This window comes from Arachis hypogaea, chromosome 3 (genome assembly GCF_003086295.3).
Source record: "Arachis hypogaea cultivar Tifrunner chromosome 3, arahy.Tifrunner.gnm2.J5K5, whole genome shotgun sequence".
Lineage (NCBI taxonomy): Eukaryota > Viridiplantae > Streptophyta > Magnoliopsida > Fabales > Fabaceae > Arachis > Arachis hypogaea.
The window spans coordinates 120,533,026-120,548,042 of NC_092038.1; the positions used below are offsets into that span (position 1 = coordinate 120,533,026).

Genomic DNA, 15,017 nt, shown 5'->3' on the forward strand with positions numbered 1-15,017 from the left:
TACCAGAAAGGTCTAGATTTATTTTTTGAAGAAAAAAGATGAAGTGTTCGGCAAATTCAAGCAGTGAAAGGCCATGGTCGAGAAACAAATCAGGCGTTTAGTCAAGAGACTAAGAACCGCAATGGCGAAGAGTTTTTCCATCAAGAATTTGCAAAGCTCTATAGAAATACTACTATAGTGAGGCACCAAACTGTACCTCCACGGAAGTCACTCCCGCTGGGGAAGCCTCGGTTTTAGGTTGGTGAAGTATTTTGATATCCTTATTTTATATTTTTATATCTTATATTATGGAGAGTTTAAATATAATAGCTTAGAATAATAGGGGTGGTTCTAATAAGTTAGTTCGGGTAAATTATAAAGAGCTGGTTAAAAAATTTAAACATGTAATTTTTATTGTGGTTGAAATTCACTATCATTTTCAACACTTGAAACTGTTATGGGAAAGACTTGGTTATCACTCTATTAGTATAGTGGAGACGTCAGAACATAAGGGAGGTATCTGGTTCCTTTCTGCAATGCAGGGTGCTCACTGCAAATGGATTGATGCTTTCGATTAGTGTATTACAATTGAGGTTTAGGTAAATAATGTAATTTGGAGGTGCAGTGGTATCTATGGTAGTCCTCGGTTTAATACCAGAGTTCTGCTATTGGATTATCTTGTTATTCAGTCTTCGTCTTTATGTGGGCCATGGATTGTTCTTGGTGATTTTAATGAAGTACTATTCTCTCACGAATCTAAGGGTTGCCTCTTTTCGAGTTGCCATGCAGATTGGCTTGCTGCCTCTCTAGGGGATAGTGATCTATTTGATTTGAAAACTATTGGAAGACGATTTTCTTGGTACAGAAGGGTAAAAAAATGGTGTTGAGGTGGCAAAAAAATTTGATCGGGTCTATATCAACAGTGGATGGTTATCTCTCTTTCCAGAGGCTTATGCAAAAATTTTAAATAGGTTCAAGTCTGATCATTGTCCTATCCTAAAACGATGTACAGGTCGTCCCCAACCGAAAAAGAATAGACCTTTTCGGTTTATTGCAGCTTGGGCAACTCATCCGGGGTACAGAGCTAAATCCTTTTATAAACGCCTATTCTGGCAGTCGGAGGATGTAGATTTAGTTTGTCTTGGTGATGTGCCGCTACTTTCTCTGAATGATGAAGCTTGTTGTAGCCTCACAGTGCCAGTTACTCTGGAAGAAGTTAAGTCAGCTTTTTTCAGTATGCATTCTTTTAAGGCGTCGGGCCCTAATGGGTTTTAGGCTTTCTTCTTTAAAGAATACTGGGAGATTGTTGGTTTTGATGTTTGGACTATGGTTCGTCATACGTTTTCTGGTTTGGATATAGATCCAAGGATGATGGAAACTCTTGTGGTTCTTATTCTGAAAGTAGAAAATCCGATTTCCATGAAGGATTTTCGACCTATTAGTCTCTATAATGTGGTTTACAAAGTTATAACGAAGGTCCTAGTCAATAGACTTCGTCCCCATCTCAAAGAGATTGTTGGGTCCCTTCAAAAAGGATTTATCTCGGGGAGAGGAACCCCAGACAACATCATTGTAGCACAAGAGGTTCTCCATTTAATGAAGAAGACAAAGTCAAAGAAAGGCAACCTGGCTTTTAAGATTGATTTGGAGAAAGCATACGATAGAGTGGATTTGGGGTTTCTGAAACAAACCATTGTGAGTTTTGGCTTTCCTCCTCCGACAGTCAATATGATTATGCGTTGTGTCACTGCTTTCTCACTGTCTATCCTCTGAAATGGGGATAGATTAAATAGCTTCCCTCCGAGTAGGGGTCTTAGGTAAGGAGATCCCACTGTATCTGTTTGTGTTGTGTATGGAGAGATTGTTCTGTTCTATTAATCAACAAGTTGATAGGGACTTGTGGAAGCCAGTTGCGATTTCTAGAGGGTGTTCAAGAATTTCTCATTTCATATTTGCCGATGATTTGCTTTTTTTTCTGTAAAACCGAAAAATAGCAAGTTCAAACTGTGATGGTAACTTTGGAAAATTTTTGCAAAGCCTCTAGGATGAAGGTAAATATAGTGAAATCTAAAGCGCTATGCTCTAGGAATATTTCGACGACAAGAAAAGAGATTTTCATTGGAATGTCCTCCATCAGATTCGTCTAGAACTTGGGCAAGTATTTAGGGGTGAACCTTAATCACTCTCGGGTGACACGCATAACTTTCAATGATATTCTGGACAAGATTTGGGGGAGGCTAGCCAGCTGGAAAGGGAGATTTTTTAATAAGGCGGGCATACTCTGTTTGCTCAATTCAGTAGTGTCTGCGATTCCTACTTACTGCATGCAAGTATCTCTCTTTTTTAAAGGGGTAACTAATAAGATAGAATCAATGATGCAAAACTTTCTATGGAAGGGCCAAACTGATGGTAGAGGCTTGAATCTAGTTAACTCGAAGGTGTTGGTCACCTACCCGTAAGAAGTTTGGGAGTCTGAGAATTAAAGATCCTTTTTGTTCTAATATTGCTCTTCTTGAAAAGCTAGTTTGGCAACTTTTCCACCATCCTGCCAAGTTATGAATTCAACTGTTGACAGAGAAATACCATTCTTCTAAAGATGATTGTTTTAGTCGGTCTCGAAGAAGGGGATCTTCTATTTGGAAGAGTATATGTTGAGCTTGGGATATCCTAAAGGAAGGTTTTATTTGGTGCATTGGGATTTGAAATAGAACTTTTGGTTTTCTAAATGGAGAAGAGATGGGCGACTGTATCATGAGATGGATTATATTCACATTTCTGATTCGGATCTCAGGATCTTGGACCTTTGGTCATCTGGATAATGGAACCTTGAGAATATCTATTTTTCTGTGAAACAGTCTCTGGAGAGCAACATTAACTCTTACAACCCGGATGTTCAAGCTGGTTCAGAGGTCGGTTGGTGTTGGACTGGTACGGCTTCAAAAGTTTATGATACTCGTAGTGGTTATTTGTGGCTCAGTAAGAAGATGTTTAGTTGGGAGGATAGGGGTAATTGGCTTTGGCATTGGCGTCAACATGTTTCAGAAAAGCACAAATTTTTGGCCTGGCTATGTCTTCGGGAGGCTCTTCCTACTGCTACATTTCGTTTTAGGAGGGGCATTTCACACATGGATAGGTGTCCACGATGTTTCTCAGGTCAGGAATCAGTTTTACATTACATTCGGGATTGTCCAAAAGTCTAGCTAGTTTGGGAATCTTTGGGAATCTTTGGTCAACCAATGGATTTGATGAGTTGGTTCGTACATAATAGCAAACAACGCCCCTTTAGATTCTTTTCTGGTCTCTGGTGGATTTGGCATTCAAGGAATAATGATATCTTTCATCCTCACGAGCATTGGACTACAGACAAGGTGACTGGTATGGCTTTGTCCTTGGAAAAGGAGCTCCGAAATATTTTTGAGTTGCAACGAATGTCTATCCCCTCCACCATTAGTGGCTCTTGGATTCTCCCCTCAATGGGTACCTTTAAGATTAATTGTGATGCTAGCTATCCTAGCAATGGTGCTCCGGTTGGTTTTGTTTGTGTTAGCAGAGATTAGAATGGTATGTGGCAACGAGGCTATCTGGAAACAATTGAGAGTCGTAGCATTTTGCAAGAAGAGTTGTTTGCTATTTGGAGAGGCTTTCTTTTAGCATGAGATTCGGGACAAAGAGACATTATATGTGAGACAGACTGTGTGGAGGCCTTTACTATTGCCAATAATTTACAGGATTGCTCTGATTTTATTGATCCTTTGGTGTTAAAAATCTGAGATATCATGTCTTAGAAATGGCATGCTGATCTCCGGTTGATCTTAAGAGATGCATGTTGGGAACAATACACAATTTCCCCTTGAGAAAATACCTTTCACAGAGAAATAAAATAGACACAATCACAACACAAGAATTTAACGTGGAAACTCCAATTACTAGAGAAAAAACCACGGCCGTTGCCAAATGACAACTAGAGAATATCACTATGTGAAAATTGTTACAACACATAGACTTCTTTCTCTCTAACACCGGAACCCCAGTACACCCACACTCTCAAAGCAAATATTTAACTACACCTCACGACACTCTCTAATCAAAAGATATAGAGAAAAGAAAGGTCAGATACAAGCTTTAAGTGTTTCCGACTGGTGCAAAGAATATGGAGAACTTAGCCTCATATTTATAGCCTAGGCCACCCACTCCATTTGCTATCCTAAGCAATGTGAAACTAATTCAACCAAATCTTAACAATCTCCACCTTGATTGAAATAGTCACACATCTTCAGCTTCCATAGTCAACACCGACAATTCTTTGCTGCCATTGTCTATACCGACAATCATAGTTCAGAGAACTATCATACTCCACCATGAAAGTATACTCACTTGGAATTAGACCACTCCAAGCATTTCGCCTTGGTACAAATCGAAACTTTGCTGAAAATTCATGGTGCAACTTTCAAATTGGCTTTTCCTGGAAGTTCTTCAGCCATCGACATAACTCCGCCACACACCTTGCATCTCAACGCCAACCAATGCCAGTGTGCAATTGTGGACCCGATTGCCACAACTTATCCTTATCCATGGCAGTGCGGCAATACCATGAGGATACTTCTTATCTTCTAGAGAAAATCATCTTCTCCTTCAACGCCTTGTGCAAACCTGATTGTATCAACACATCCTTGACTTGTATTTGCCACAAGCCAAAATTGATTCTTCCATCAAATTTCTCTATTTCAAGCTTCACAGCACTTGAATATCCTAACATTGTTGCAACCGTATACTGGAATAGTATAACTCAACTGTAGACCGTGCACTAGGAAGGGTCTCCAGAAAAGAGAGGTGGGTCACAATGGACACACTTAAATACCAAGTCTTTCCTTAGCCAGAACCTTTCCAAACTGCACTCTCACAGTGTCACACTGCCTTTCAGTGGAAGGTCAGACTAGGCTGCAACCACAGAGCATACTAAGAATAAATCCTACCGAACCGAAGCTCTGATACCACTTGTTGGGAACAATACACCATTCCCCATTGAGAAAATACCTTTCACAAAGAAATAAAATAGACACAATCATAACACAAGAATTTAACGTGGAAACTCCAATTACTGGAGAAAAAACCACATCCGTTGCCAAATGACAACCAGAGAATATCACTATGTAAAAATTGTTACAACACATAGACTTCTTTCTCTCTAAGACCGGCACCCCAGTACACCCACACTCTCAAAGCAAATATTTAACTACACCTCACAACACTCTCTAATCAAAAGATATAGAGAAAAGAAAGGTCAGATACAAGCTTTAAGTGTTTCCGACTGGTGCAAAGAATATAGAGAACTTAGCCTCATATTTATAGCCTAGGCCACCCAATCCATTTGCTATCCTAAGCAATGTGGGACTAATTCAACCAAATCCTAATAATGCAAACACAGTAGCAGACATCATGACAAAGACTGCAATGAAAACCCTTTCTCCTCAAGTGGAGCTTCCGTTGCCTTGGAAGGAGTTTGAGAGTAGTATTTAGCGGAACTGTCTTTCTTAAGCAGTTTCTTGTTTATTTTTCTTTCTTTCTTTGTTGTTGGTTGTTTTCTTTTAAGTCACAAAAAAAACACTACAAAAAAATGGAGTTTCAAAATAGATGAACATAACACATCTGGAGCATGCATGATGCATGCGACTCAATGCTGGTCTTCCCAAATCATTTTGGGTTGAGCAGTCAATACAGCTGCATACCTGGTAAATCGATCTCCATCGATTTGAAGATATTTAGTTTCCCTGCATATGCTTGTGTGAGTGATGGTAAACTTGAGTTAATGGTAAAAAGATGCATATTACTAGTTTATACACGAGAGGTGAAAGACTACAATCTGTGGTGTACAGAGAAATCAGGTTCTCCTAAGATTATTGTCAGCAGAGATATCATTTTGACGAGGATGCAATGATAAATTAGAAGCATGAGTTTAAAGTAGATTAGGCAGACATAAATGATAGTGTCTAGAAGCAGGTGGAGTTAGAGTTTGACAATAGAAAAATAAAGCAAGAAAAAAAAATCAGCATAGTACCTCAGGTACTACTCAACCTGAAGTAGAACAACAACATGAATCCAATGATAGAGATAATGATGGAGAAATCAAAGAAGAAGAACCATACAGTATTGCAACCAGCAAAAAAAAAAGACAATCCATATGTTTCCTGTGCATATGTTCCAGCAGAGGCAGATCCTATAGCCTTTGCATTGGCTGTGACAAATGATGTGACAGGAGATGAATCTTCTTGCCATCATGAAGCAATTAATAGCAACGAGTCAAAGCAGTAGCTAGATACAATGAATGAGGAGATTGAATCTCTCCACAAAAAATCAGACATGGAAACTGGTGGAACTTCTAAAGGGGAACATAGTGATTGAATGCAAATAGATTTTCAAAAGAAAGAAAAAAAATCCTGGCATTGAATCTCCTAGGTTCAAGGCATGAGTAGTAGCAAAAGGCTATACTCAGAAGGAGGGTATCGATTTCAATGAGATATTCTCTCCTATTGCGAAGCATAGCTCTATCCAAGTCTTGTTAGCTACTATATAAGTATGCTTGACGAGTTTAAACAGTTTGATGTAAAAACACCTTTCTTACATGGTGAGTTAGAAGAAACAATCCACATCAGTCAACCAGAAGGATTTATAGATCCTACGAAGAAAAATCATGTTTGCTTGTTGAAAAAGTCACTATATGACTTGAATTCCCTAGGCAATGGAATAAAAGTTTTGAAGCTTTTATGATTATTGTTGGTTATAACATAAACTAATATGATAATTGCATCTACTCTAAGGATCTTCTAGATGGTTCGTGAATTTATCTGTTATTATATGTTGATGATATACTAATTGCAATGATAAAGCTAAAATTAGTATGTTAAAAACTCAATTGGAAAAGGAATTTGAGATGAAGGACTTGGGTGCAGTAGTAAAAAAAAAATCTGGAAATGGAGATTCATATGGAGAGGTATTGTGGTATATTGTATTTAACACAATAGGGTTACATTATAAAAATACTACAACGCTTCAATAAGAATCAAGTTAAACCAGTTAGAATCCCATTAGCTGTTCATTTTAAGTTATTCTCAAAAGAATGCCCAAAAAGTGAGGATGAGTTAGAGCTTATGTTTCGTGAACCATATTCTAGTGTTGTTGGTAGTCTCATGTATGTCATGGTATGCACTCGACCACATATTTCGCAGACAGTAAGTTTAGTCAGCAGATTTATAAACAATTCTGTAAAGGTACATTGAAAAGCTGTGAAATGGACTGAGGTATTTGAGAGATTCTACATATGTATGTTTGGTGTTAATGGTCAGAAAAATTGTGAAGTTGTCGGCTATGTTGATTTTGATTATGCAGGTGATCTAGATAAAAGGATATCAATGACAGGTTATATCTTTACAATTTTTGGATATACTATTAGTTGGAAGATGATGTTGCAATCTATGTTGCATTATCGACAACTGAAGCTAAGCATATGGCTAGTGGCGGAACTAGAAATTTTATATGAAGGACCAAATTAAAAATAAAATAAATTAAAATATAATATAATATAAGTTAACAAATTATAATTTATAATATGTATGTCAAGTCAATAATGATATTATAAAGTAGTTACATTCAGCAACATACCTTAAAACTTTAGTATTTATAAATTTTTTTGGTAATGCTTCATACAACTAAAATAATCCGTTATCATATTTGAAGTGAATTTTTAAATATTTTTTTAATATATAAAATGATGTAATTTGTTAAAAATGTATATTTCATTTTCGTTTAAAATACCTAAATATTTTTCATATCTACAAAAGCACATTTAGTTGTTGCTGTAGTATGAAGAAAAAAATTTAATTTTTTTAGGAAAAATGCATAAGAAAACAATGGCCCCCATAGATCCGCCACTCTATATGGCATTGTTGTCAAAGAAAGTATTTGGAGGTGTGGTCTTTTGAATAGTTTTGAATTGAGTCAAGAGGTTATTATGTACATTGTGATAGTCAAAGTATTACTCACTTGACTAAGAATCCAATCTATCATAAATCCACTGAGCACCTTGTTGTCGGACTTTATTTTATCCAAAAAAGTATTAACATTGGAGTTGTTATTTAGAAGATAGCTATAACTGAGAATCCATCAAACATGATGACCAAATCACTACCAATTAGCAAATTTAAAAATTGTTTAAACTTGGTCAATGTGTTCGGAGAAGATGAAGACTATTGCAAAATACAAGCCAAAGTGGAGATCGTGAAAACCGTGTGCGTGGCTTGTCTTTTTGCAATAAAAGTCAACATTATTGGCTAGTAAAATAAAAGGAAAAAACGGTGCAAATAGCCACTGAATTGAAGAAGAAAAAATTGGCACTACCAGCTGTTTTCAATTTTTTTCTATAAATAGAACCCTTCATATATAAAGCATTGTTGCTCCTCCAAAATAGAAGCAATTTATAGTTTCTGTGAAATAAATTCTCAGTAAGATCATGGTGAGTTAAAGAAAACAATTTACATGAGTCAGAAGGATTTATAGATTCAGAGAAGAACGATCATGTTTATTTGTTGAAAAAGTTATTATATGACTTAAAGTAATTTCCTAAGCAATGGAACAAGAATTTTGATGCTTTTATGATTATTGTTGGTTATAACAGAAAATCAATATGATAATTGTATCTACTCTAAAGAATTTTTAGATGGTTCGCAAATTTATCTGCTACTGTATGTTGATGATATGCTAATTGCAATGATAAAGTTGAAATTAGAGTGTTATGAGGAGTAAATACTGGATTTTTAGGTAGATTTTTTAGTATCCATTAATTACTACAAATTGTAATAAAAGAGTATTCTACTATGATCATACTATTTTAGAGTTACGATTGAATATAGTGAATATTTTTCGGAGTTTGGCCCATAGTTTTTCTCCGATAATTTTAAGATTTTCACGTTAAATTGAGAATGTTATTCGATTGGTGACATAGTATGTATTTGCTTATTGTATTTTCTGATGATACTCTAAATCAATTTTGGTGCGCTCATGTGCTCGTGCTAATAATGTTTAATAAGCCAGGCGGGTGTGTGACTCTAATTATCCCTAACAAACAATACTTATGACTCTTCCAATCAAAATAACAATCTCTTTTAATTGTGTTGCTCATAAGTGAGTTGGCAGAACTTAATCAAAGTAGCAAGGATACTGGACGACAAGTTTTTGCTGGTACTGAGATAAAACCTGCTATAGTGTACCCTCCTGTGGTTACAGCACAATGGGAGGAACAGGTACTTAGTAATGAAATCACCATCGAATTCTTTTTTTTCTTGATTATATGTATCATTATAAGCAATGATGATTACGGTTGTTTCAGATAAGACGGCTTTATCTAGTATTGACTGTGAGGGAATCTGCCAATGAGGTTCCAACAAACGGTGAAGTACGGAGAAGGATTGCATTCTTTTCCAATTCATTGTTCATGGAGATGCCACGTGCTCCACCTGTGCGTGAAATGCTCTCATTCAGGTCTGGTGCAGTTTCCTTAATATTTGGCCACAAAGATATATGTCCATCTTGTTCTTAGGGAAAATGATGCTCTTATTGTGCACACAAAACTACGCAAATTAAATGTCAACATACTCACATCTAAGCCATGTGTATCCATGTTATATGATGTTTTCCTTTAACTGTAATGACTTCAAATGTTGAAGGATTATCAGATATCTCAAATATCAGGCATAAAGTCTTTTATTTTTGAAGGAGCTATTGATGCATAAAATTCAAATGTGAGCACTCTAAGGCTGTCTTGTACTTATGGAGCTCTTTTTCTTCTTTCCAGTGTCCTAACGCCATACTATAGTGAAGAGACTGTATTTTCTAAGAATGACCTTGAGATTGAGAATGAAGATGGCGTGTCAATCATATATTACCTGCAAAAGATCTTCCCTGGTTTGTGATAATTCACAATATAACTTTGACTGTATTCATTCCATTTTCCATTTTTTGGGTAGATACTGTCTTTTGATATAAGTGAGGTGGATAACCTTTAGTTCTCACTTTAAAAACAAATCCCACTATAGAGGGTCTTTCTCCATTTTGATAATTTAGTAATTTTGCCAGATGAGTGGAATAACTTCATGGAGCGACTTGAGTGTAAGAAAGATAGTGAGGTATGGGAGAAAGATGAGAATGTATTGCAGTTACGTCACTGGGCGTCGTTGAGAGGACAAACTCTTAGTAGGACAGGTACATGATGATGACTCCCCTTCCCCGCCTCTCATGCTGGATTTCATCGACTAATATTTTTCACTTAATATAGTTAGGGGAATGATGTACTACCGGCGGGCTATAAAGCTCCAGGCATTTCTTGATATGGCTAACGAACAAGGTGATATTAAGTTTTTTTTTTCTTCTTCTAATCCGCTAGAAAGAAAAAGCAGTAGTTATCTCCCCAGGATGATTTCATGATTTTTTTTCTATGTCACGTGGGCAGAAATACTCGATGGCTATAAAGCTATTGCAGTTCCATCTGAGCAAGATAAAAAGAGTCAGAAATCCCTATATGGCAATTTAGAGGCCATGGCTGACATGAAATTCACATACGTTGCTACCTGTCAAAACTATGGGAATCAGAAGCGCAGTGGAGACCGTCGTGCAACAGATATCCTGAATTTGATGGTTAAGTATGTTCTCCTATCAATAAATTAAGTTGTGTCTCCTAAATCCAGTGTATATTTAGCTTTAATTTCCCAAATCCACTTCGCTTGATAACCTAATGTGTGCTTGCTTCTTCATTTGTAGCAATCCATCGCTTCGTGTTGCATATATTGACGAAGTTGAAGAAAGAGAGGGTGATAAAGTACAGAAAGTTTATTATTCTGTACTGATCAAAACTGTAGACAATCTTGACCAAGTAACAGCATCTTGATATAAAAAAAAGGTTTTGTTAATTACTGGTGGTTACTTTAGAATTAATTATTTCTGTATCTTCTCCAAAGGAAATATTTCGAATTAAACTTCCTGGTCCGGCAAAGATAGGAGAAGGAAAGCCTGAAAACCAAAATCATGCAGTTATTTTTACCAGGGGGGAAGCTCTTCAGACTATTGACATGAATCAGGTAAAACATTATACATTTTTTTGAAACTCGTTTACGGTTATTTGGGGCATTTTAAACCCGGGCATTTGAAAATCTACTCTAGGATAACTACTTAGAAGAAGCTCTGAAGATGCGTAACCTTCTGGAAGAATTTCATGAGGATCATGGAGTGCACCCACCTAGCATTTTAGGTGTACGTGAACATATTTTTACTGGCAGGTGATGAATGTTCTACTTTGAGCTAACACATTGCCATCTTCAGATCCATATTACTTAATTTCATGACCTGTTACAGTGTCTCCTCCTTGGCCTGGTTTATGTCAAATCAAGAAACTAGCTTTGTCACTATTGGTCAGAGAGTTCTTGCAAGACCCCTGAAGTAAGTTTTTATCTCCCCTGAAGTAAGTTTATGACAGGGCAAATTGGTGATTTGTAATCCATGTCACGTACTCCATCATAGTAGGAGAATGCTTAGTTGTTGTAGTAGCAGTTATTAACTTCTTTAACTGTTTGAAGTGCTTGTTTTCCCAGTGCGATAAATAAGCACCTTCTCACAAGCACATGGCTATTACCGCTTCACAAATTAAGGCAACATTTTATCTTACTGATGAACTTTGTGCTTCCTCCCTATGTCTTGTTTGATTTTCTTGTTTAAATGACATCTCCTTTGCTATTTGAACATTTGGAGACAATAATCATCAATATCTTCTACATTGTTGCATGCAAAGAAGGAATTTGGGGGTGGAAAAAAGGAATACATGTAATACAGAATACACATCATCCAGCTTATGATTTAGTTTTCCTATTGTAGGGTTCGGTTCCACTATGGTCATCCTGATGTTTTTGATAGAATTTTCCATTTCACCCGTGGAGGTTTCAGCAAGGCTTCTCGTGGCATCAATTTAAGTGAGGACATATTTGCTGGTAATGCTTTTGTAACATCTTTTTAGCAATGACTTATCTTTGTTTCTTTCTTCTTCTCCTTATTTTATTTTATCTTTTAGCTGGTATGTATTTGATATTTCTTTATTGGCCTTGTATCGTATGGCTTTGTCTATGTAGGATTCAACTCAACACTAAGACGTGGAAACGTTACTCATCATGAATATATCCAAGTTGGAAAGGGTAGAGATGTTGGCCTCAATCAAATTTCTCTTTTTGAAGCAAAAGTGGCCTGTGGCAATGGAGAGCAGACACTAAGCAGGGATATATACCGGCTGGGGCATCGATTTGATTTTTTCCGAATGCTATCATTCTATTTTACAACTGTCGGATTTTATGTCAGCTCTATGGTACTGCTTAATGCTTTGCTTTAGGATTAAGCATAAAATTATCAAACATCTTTCATATAAAAATAAGTCCAACTAATTTAAATAGATTATGGAAAATTTACTTCTGGTCACTGGCCTATACAATTTTCAGTTTTACACACCCCTAAATCTTATCCTTTTTGCTTAATTAGCTAAACCTGCATCTAGCACTAACGTTTTCTTCTGGTATTCACAGGCAGTGTCCCTTACAGTTTATGCTTTCCTATATGGAAAACTCTATCTGTCATTGAGTGGATTTGAAAATGCGATAGTTAAACTGGCAAAGAGAAAGGGTGACGATCCACTAAAGGCAGCAATGGCTTCACAAAGTCTTGTTCAAATAGGCCTTCTAATGACTCTGCCCATGGTCATGGAAATAGGATTAGAAAGAGGGTTCAGAACTGCTATAGGTGACCTCATAATAATGCAGCTGCAGCTAGCACCCGTTTTTTTCACTTTCTCACTAGGATCGAAGATGCACTACTTTGGGCGCACTCTGTTGCATGGAGGGGCAAAGTACAGAGCAACTGGGCGTGGTTTTGTAGTTCGTCATGAGAGGTTCGCAGAGAATTACAGGATGTACTCTAGGAGCCACTTTGTAAAAGGGTTAGAGCTTGCTGTATTGCTTATATGTTATAAGCTTTATGGATCAGCAGCTCCTGATTCAACTGCATATCTTCTTCTCTCAGGGTCAATGTGGTTTTTGGTTTGTTCTTGGTTGTTTAGTCCTTTCCTTTTCAATCCATCAGGATTTGAGTGGCAGAAGATAGTTGAGGACTGGGATGACTGGACAAAATGGATGAATAGTGGAGGTGGTATTGGTGTTCCTGCTACCAAGAGCTGGGAATCATGGTGGAATGAGGAACAAGAGCATTTGCAGTTTACTGGGTTTTTGGGGAGGACTTCGGAGGTGATTCTTGCCCTGCGTTTCTTTGTCTATCAGTATGGAATTGTGTATCATCTAAATATAGCTAGAGGTGACAAAAGCATCATGGTAATTTTGCTTTCCAATTCAATTTTATTTTACATTTTCATGTCAAACTCTTAGCATATGGACCTCAGGGCTTAACTGCTTTAACATCTATCTGCATGTTGGACCAATAAACTCCTTGGTTATAGGTGAATTTAGTCTTTTATCGAATAACACCCTCCCTGTTTACCCAATATAAATAAATAAATAACTCCCTCCCCGGGGCACAATGCAGAAAATGGAAAAGAAATACTAAACACAAACACAAGGAGATCTTTCTAACGTTCATTTCTCTCCAGGTTTATGGTCTGTCCTGGCTAGTCATAGTAGCTGTTATGATCATTTTGAAGGTTGGTATTTATTGAAATATATGAGAGTTCATTTTGAGTTAGTAGAGCATTTTCTATCAGTGCTTAAAATAATTAATATTTTCACTATTAGCAAACAGCTTGATAGTTATCTTTAGTAATTAACCAGTGGCATACTGGCATCTGAAATTGCAGATTGTGTCTATGGGTAGAAAGAAGTTCAGTGCTGATTTTCAGCTGATGTTTCGTCTTCTCAAAGTGCTTTTGTTCATTGGAAGCATTGTTGCTCTAGTCTTGATGTTTAATCTACTTAGTCTCACAGTTCAAGACATTCTTAGGAGCCTCCTAGCTTTTTTACCAACAGGATGGGCACTTATACAGGTGATTTGTTTTTAGTGGTCATTGCCTCTTGCTTTGTCTGCTGATGCTGAAAACATATTTGATTGCCTCAAAGTTATTTCTGTTTATATTAAATCCCAAAACCATCTAAGCTGACTTGATTAATTCATGCAATCAGAGAAGATTCTCTCGTGATTTATGTTGCTGTTATCTTTATATGAGCAGATATCTCAAGCATGTAGGCCATTGGTGAAGGCAATTGGAATGTGGGGGTCCGTCAAAGCTTTATCAAGAGGGTATGAATACGTGATGGGATTGCTTATCTTTGGACCAGTGGCCATACTAGCTTGGTTCCCGTTTGTTTCAGAATTCCAAACTCGGCTGCTATTCAATCAAGCGTTCAGCCGAGGACTTCAAATCCAGCGTATTCTGGCTGGTGGAAAGAAGCATAAATAATCCCTTGTAACATACACAGGATAATACCAAACAATACAAAAGACGACGGTACCATATCTCAGGTACCAGAGCAAGGTTTAGGCAATTATAACAGCAGATTTCAATATTGTGATTGTACAGTAGAATAATTCCTAATGTAAGCAGTAAGCAGTTAGATTTAAGCTTTTAGGCAGCAGTGTTGTTATGTTGTATTGTTGTTGTACCAACAAAGTGCAGTGGCATATATAATTTTGCGATATGATAGAGTCTCAAGTTCAACTCGGCCCAAGTAGTTTCGAATTTTCGATGCATTTTTTCTTCATCTTCTTGAGCTAATAATGCCTGTTTTCTAACCCCACGCAAATCCTTTTATCATACCAATTAACACGCTTACCCACATATATGGTCTATTTCTGTTATATCTCTATTATATAAATCTTATACCAATAATATCCCCCTATTCCGGAGAACATCGTTGATACATAATTAAACCGCCTTAAAGCAGCGTTTAATGTGTTGTCCTATGTGTCTTTTCTTTTTTGTTCGATTCTAAAAGCTACATTGTCCTTCGAGT

General features: G+C 36.9%; 1 protein-coding gene across 1 annotated transcript in view; it reads left to right on the plus strand.

Moving 5' to 3' along the window:
- LOC112780692 (callose synthase 5) overlaps positions 1-14,732 on the plus strand; it is a 30,881-nt gene extending 16,149 nt beyond the window's left edge. Inside the window, exons 27-42 of the mRNA XM_025824522.3 lie at positions 9,155-9,272; positions 9,359-9,510; positions 9,824-9,933; positions 10,105-10,230; positions 10,304-10,372; positions 10,478-10,667; positions 10,786-10,897; positions 10,983-11,102; positions 11,185-11,300; positions 11,377-11,460; positions 11,893-12,005; positions 12,144-12,373; positions 12,588-13,385; positions 13,661-13,711; positions 13,865-14,050; positions 14,234-14,732. Of these exons, the coding sequence (XP_025680307.2) occupies positions 9,155-9,272; positions 9,359-9,510; positions 9,824-9,933; positions 10,105-10,230; positions 10,304-10,372; positions 10,478-10,667; positions 10,786-10,897; positions 10,983-11,102; positions 11,185-11,300; positions 11,377-11,460; positions 11,893-12,005; positions 12,144-12,373; positions 12,588-13,385; positions 13,661-13,711; positions 13,865-14,050; positions 14,234-14,464 (2,806 nt within the window). The 3' untranslated portion in view covers positions 14,465-14,732. The remainder of the gene's footprint in view (positions 1-9,154; positions 9,273-9,358; positions 9,511-9,823; positions 9,934-10,104; positions 10,231-10,303; positions 10,373-10,477; positions 10,668-10,785; positions 10,898-10,982; positions 11,103-11,184; positions 11,301-11,376; positions 11,461-11,892; positions 12,006-12,143; positions 12,374-12,587; positions 13,386-13,660; positions 13,712-13,864; positions 14,051-14,233) is intronic.
- Positions 14,733-15,017: the final 285 nt, after the last annotated feature.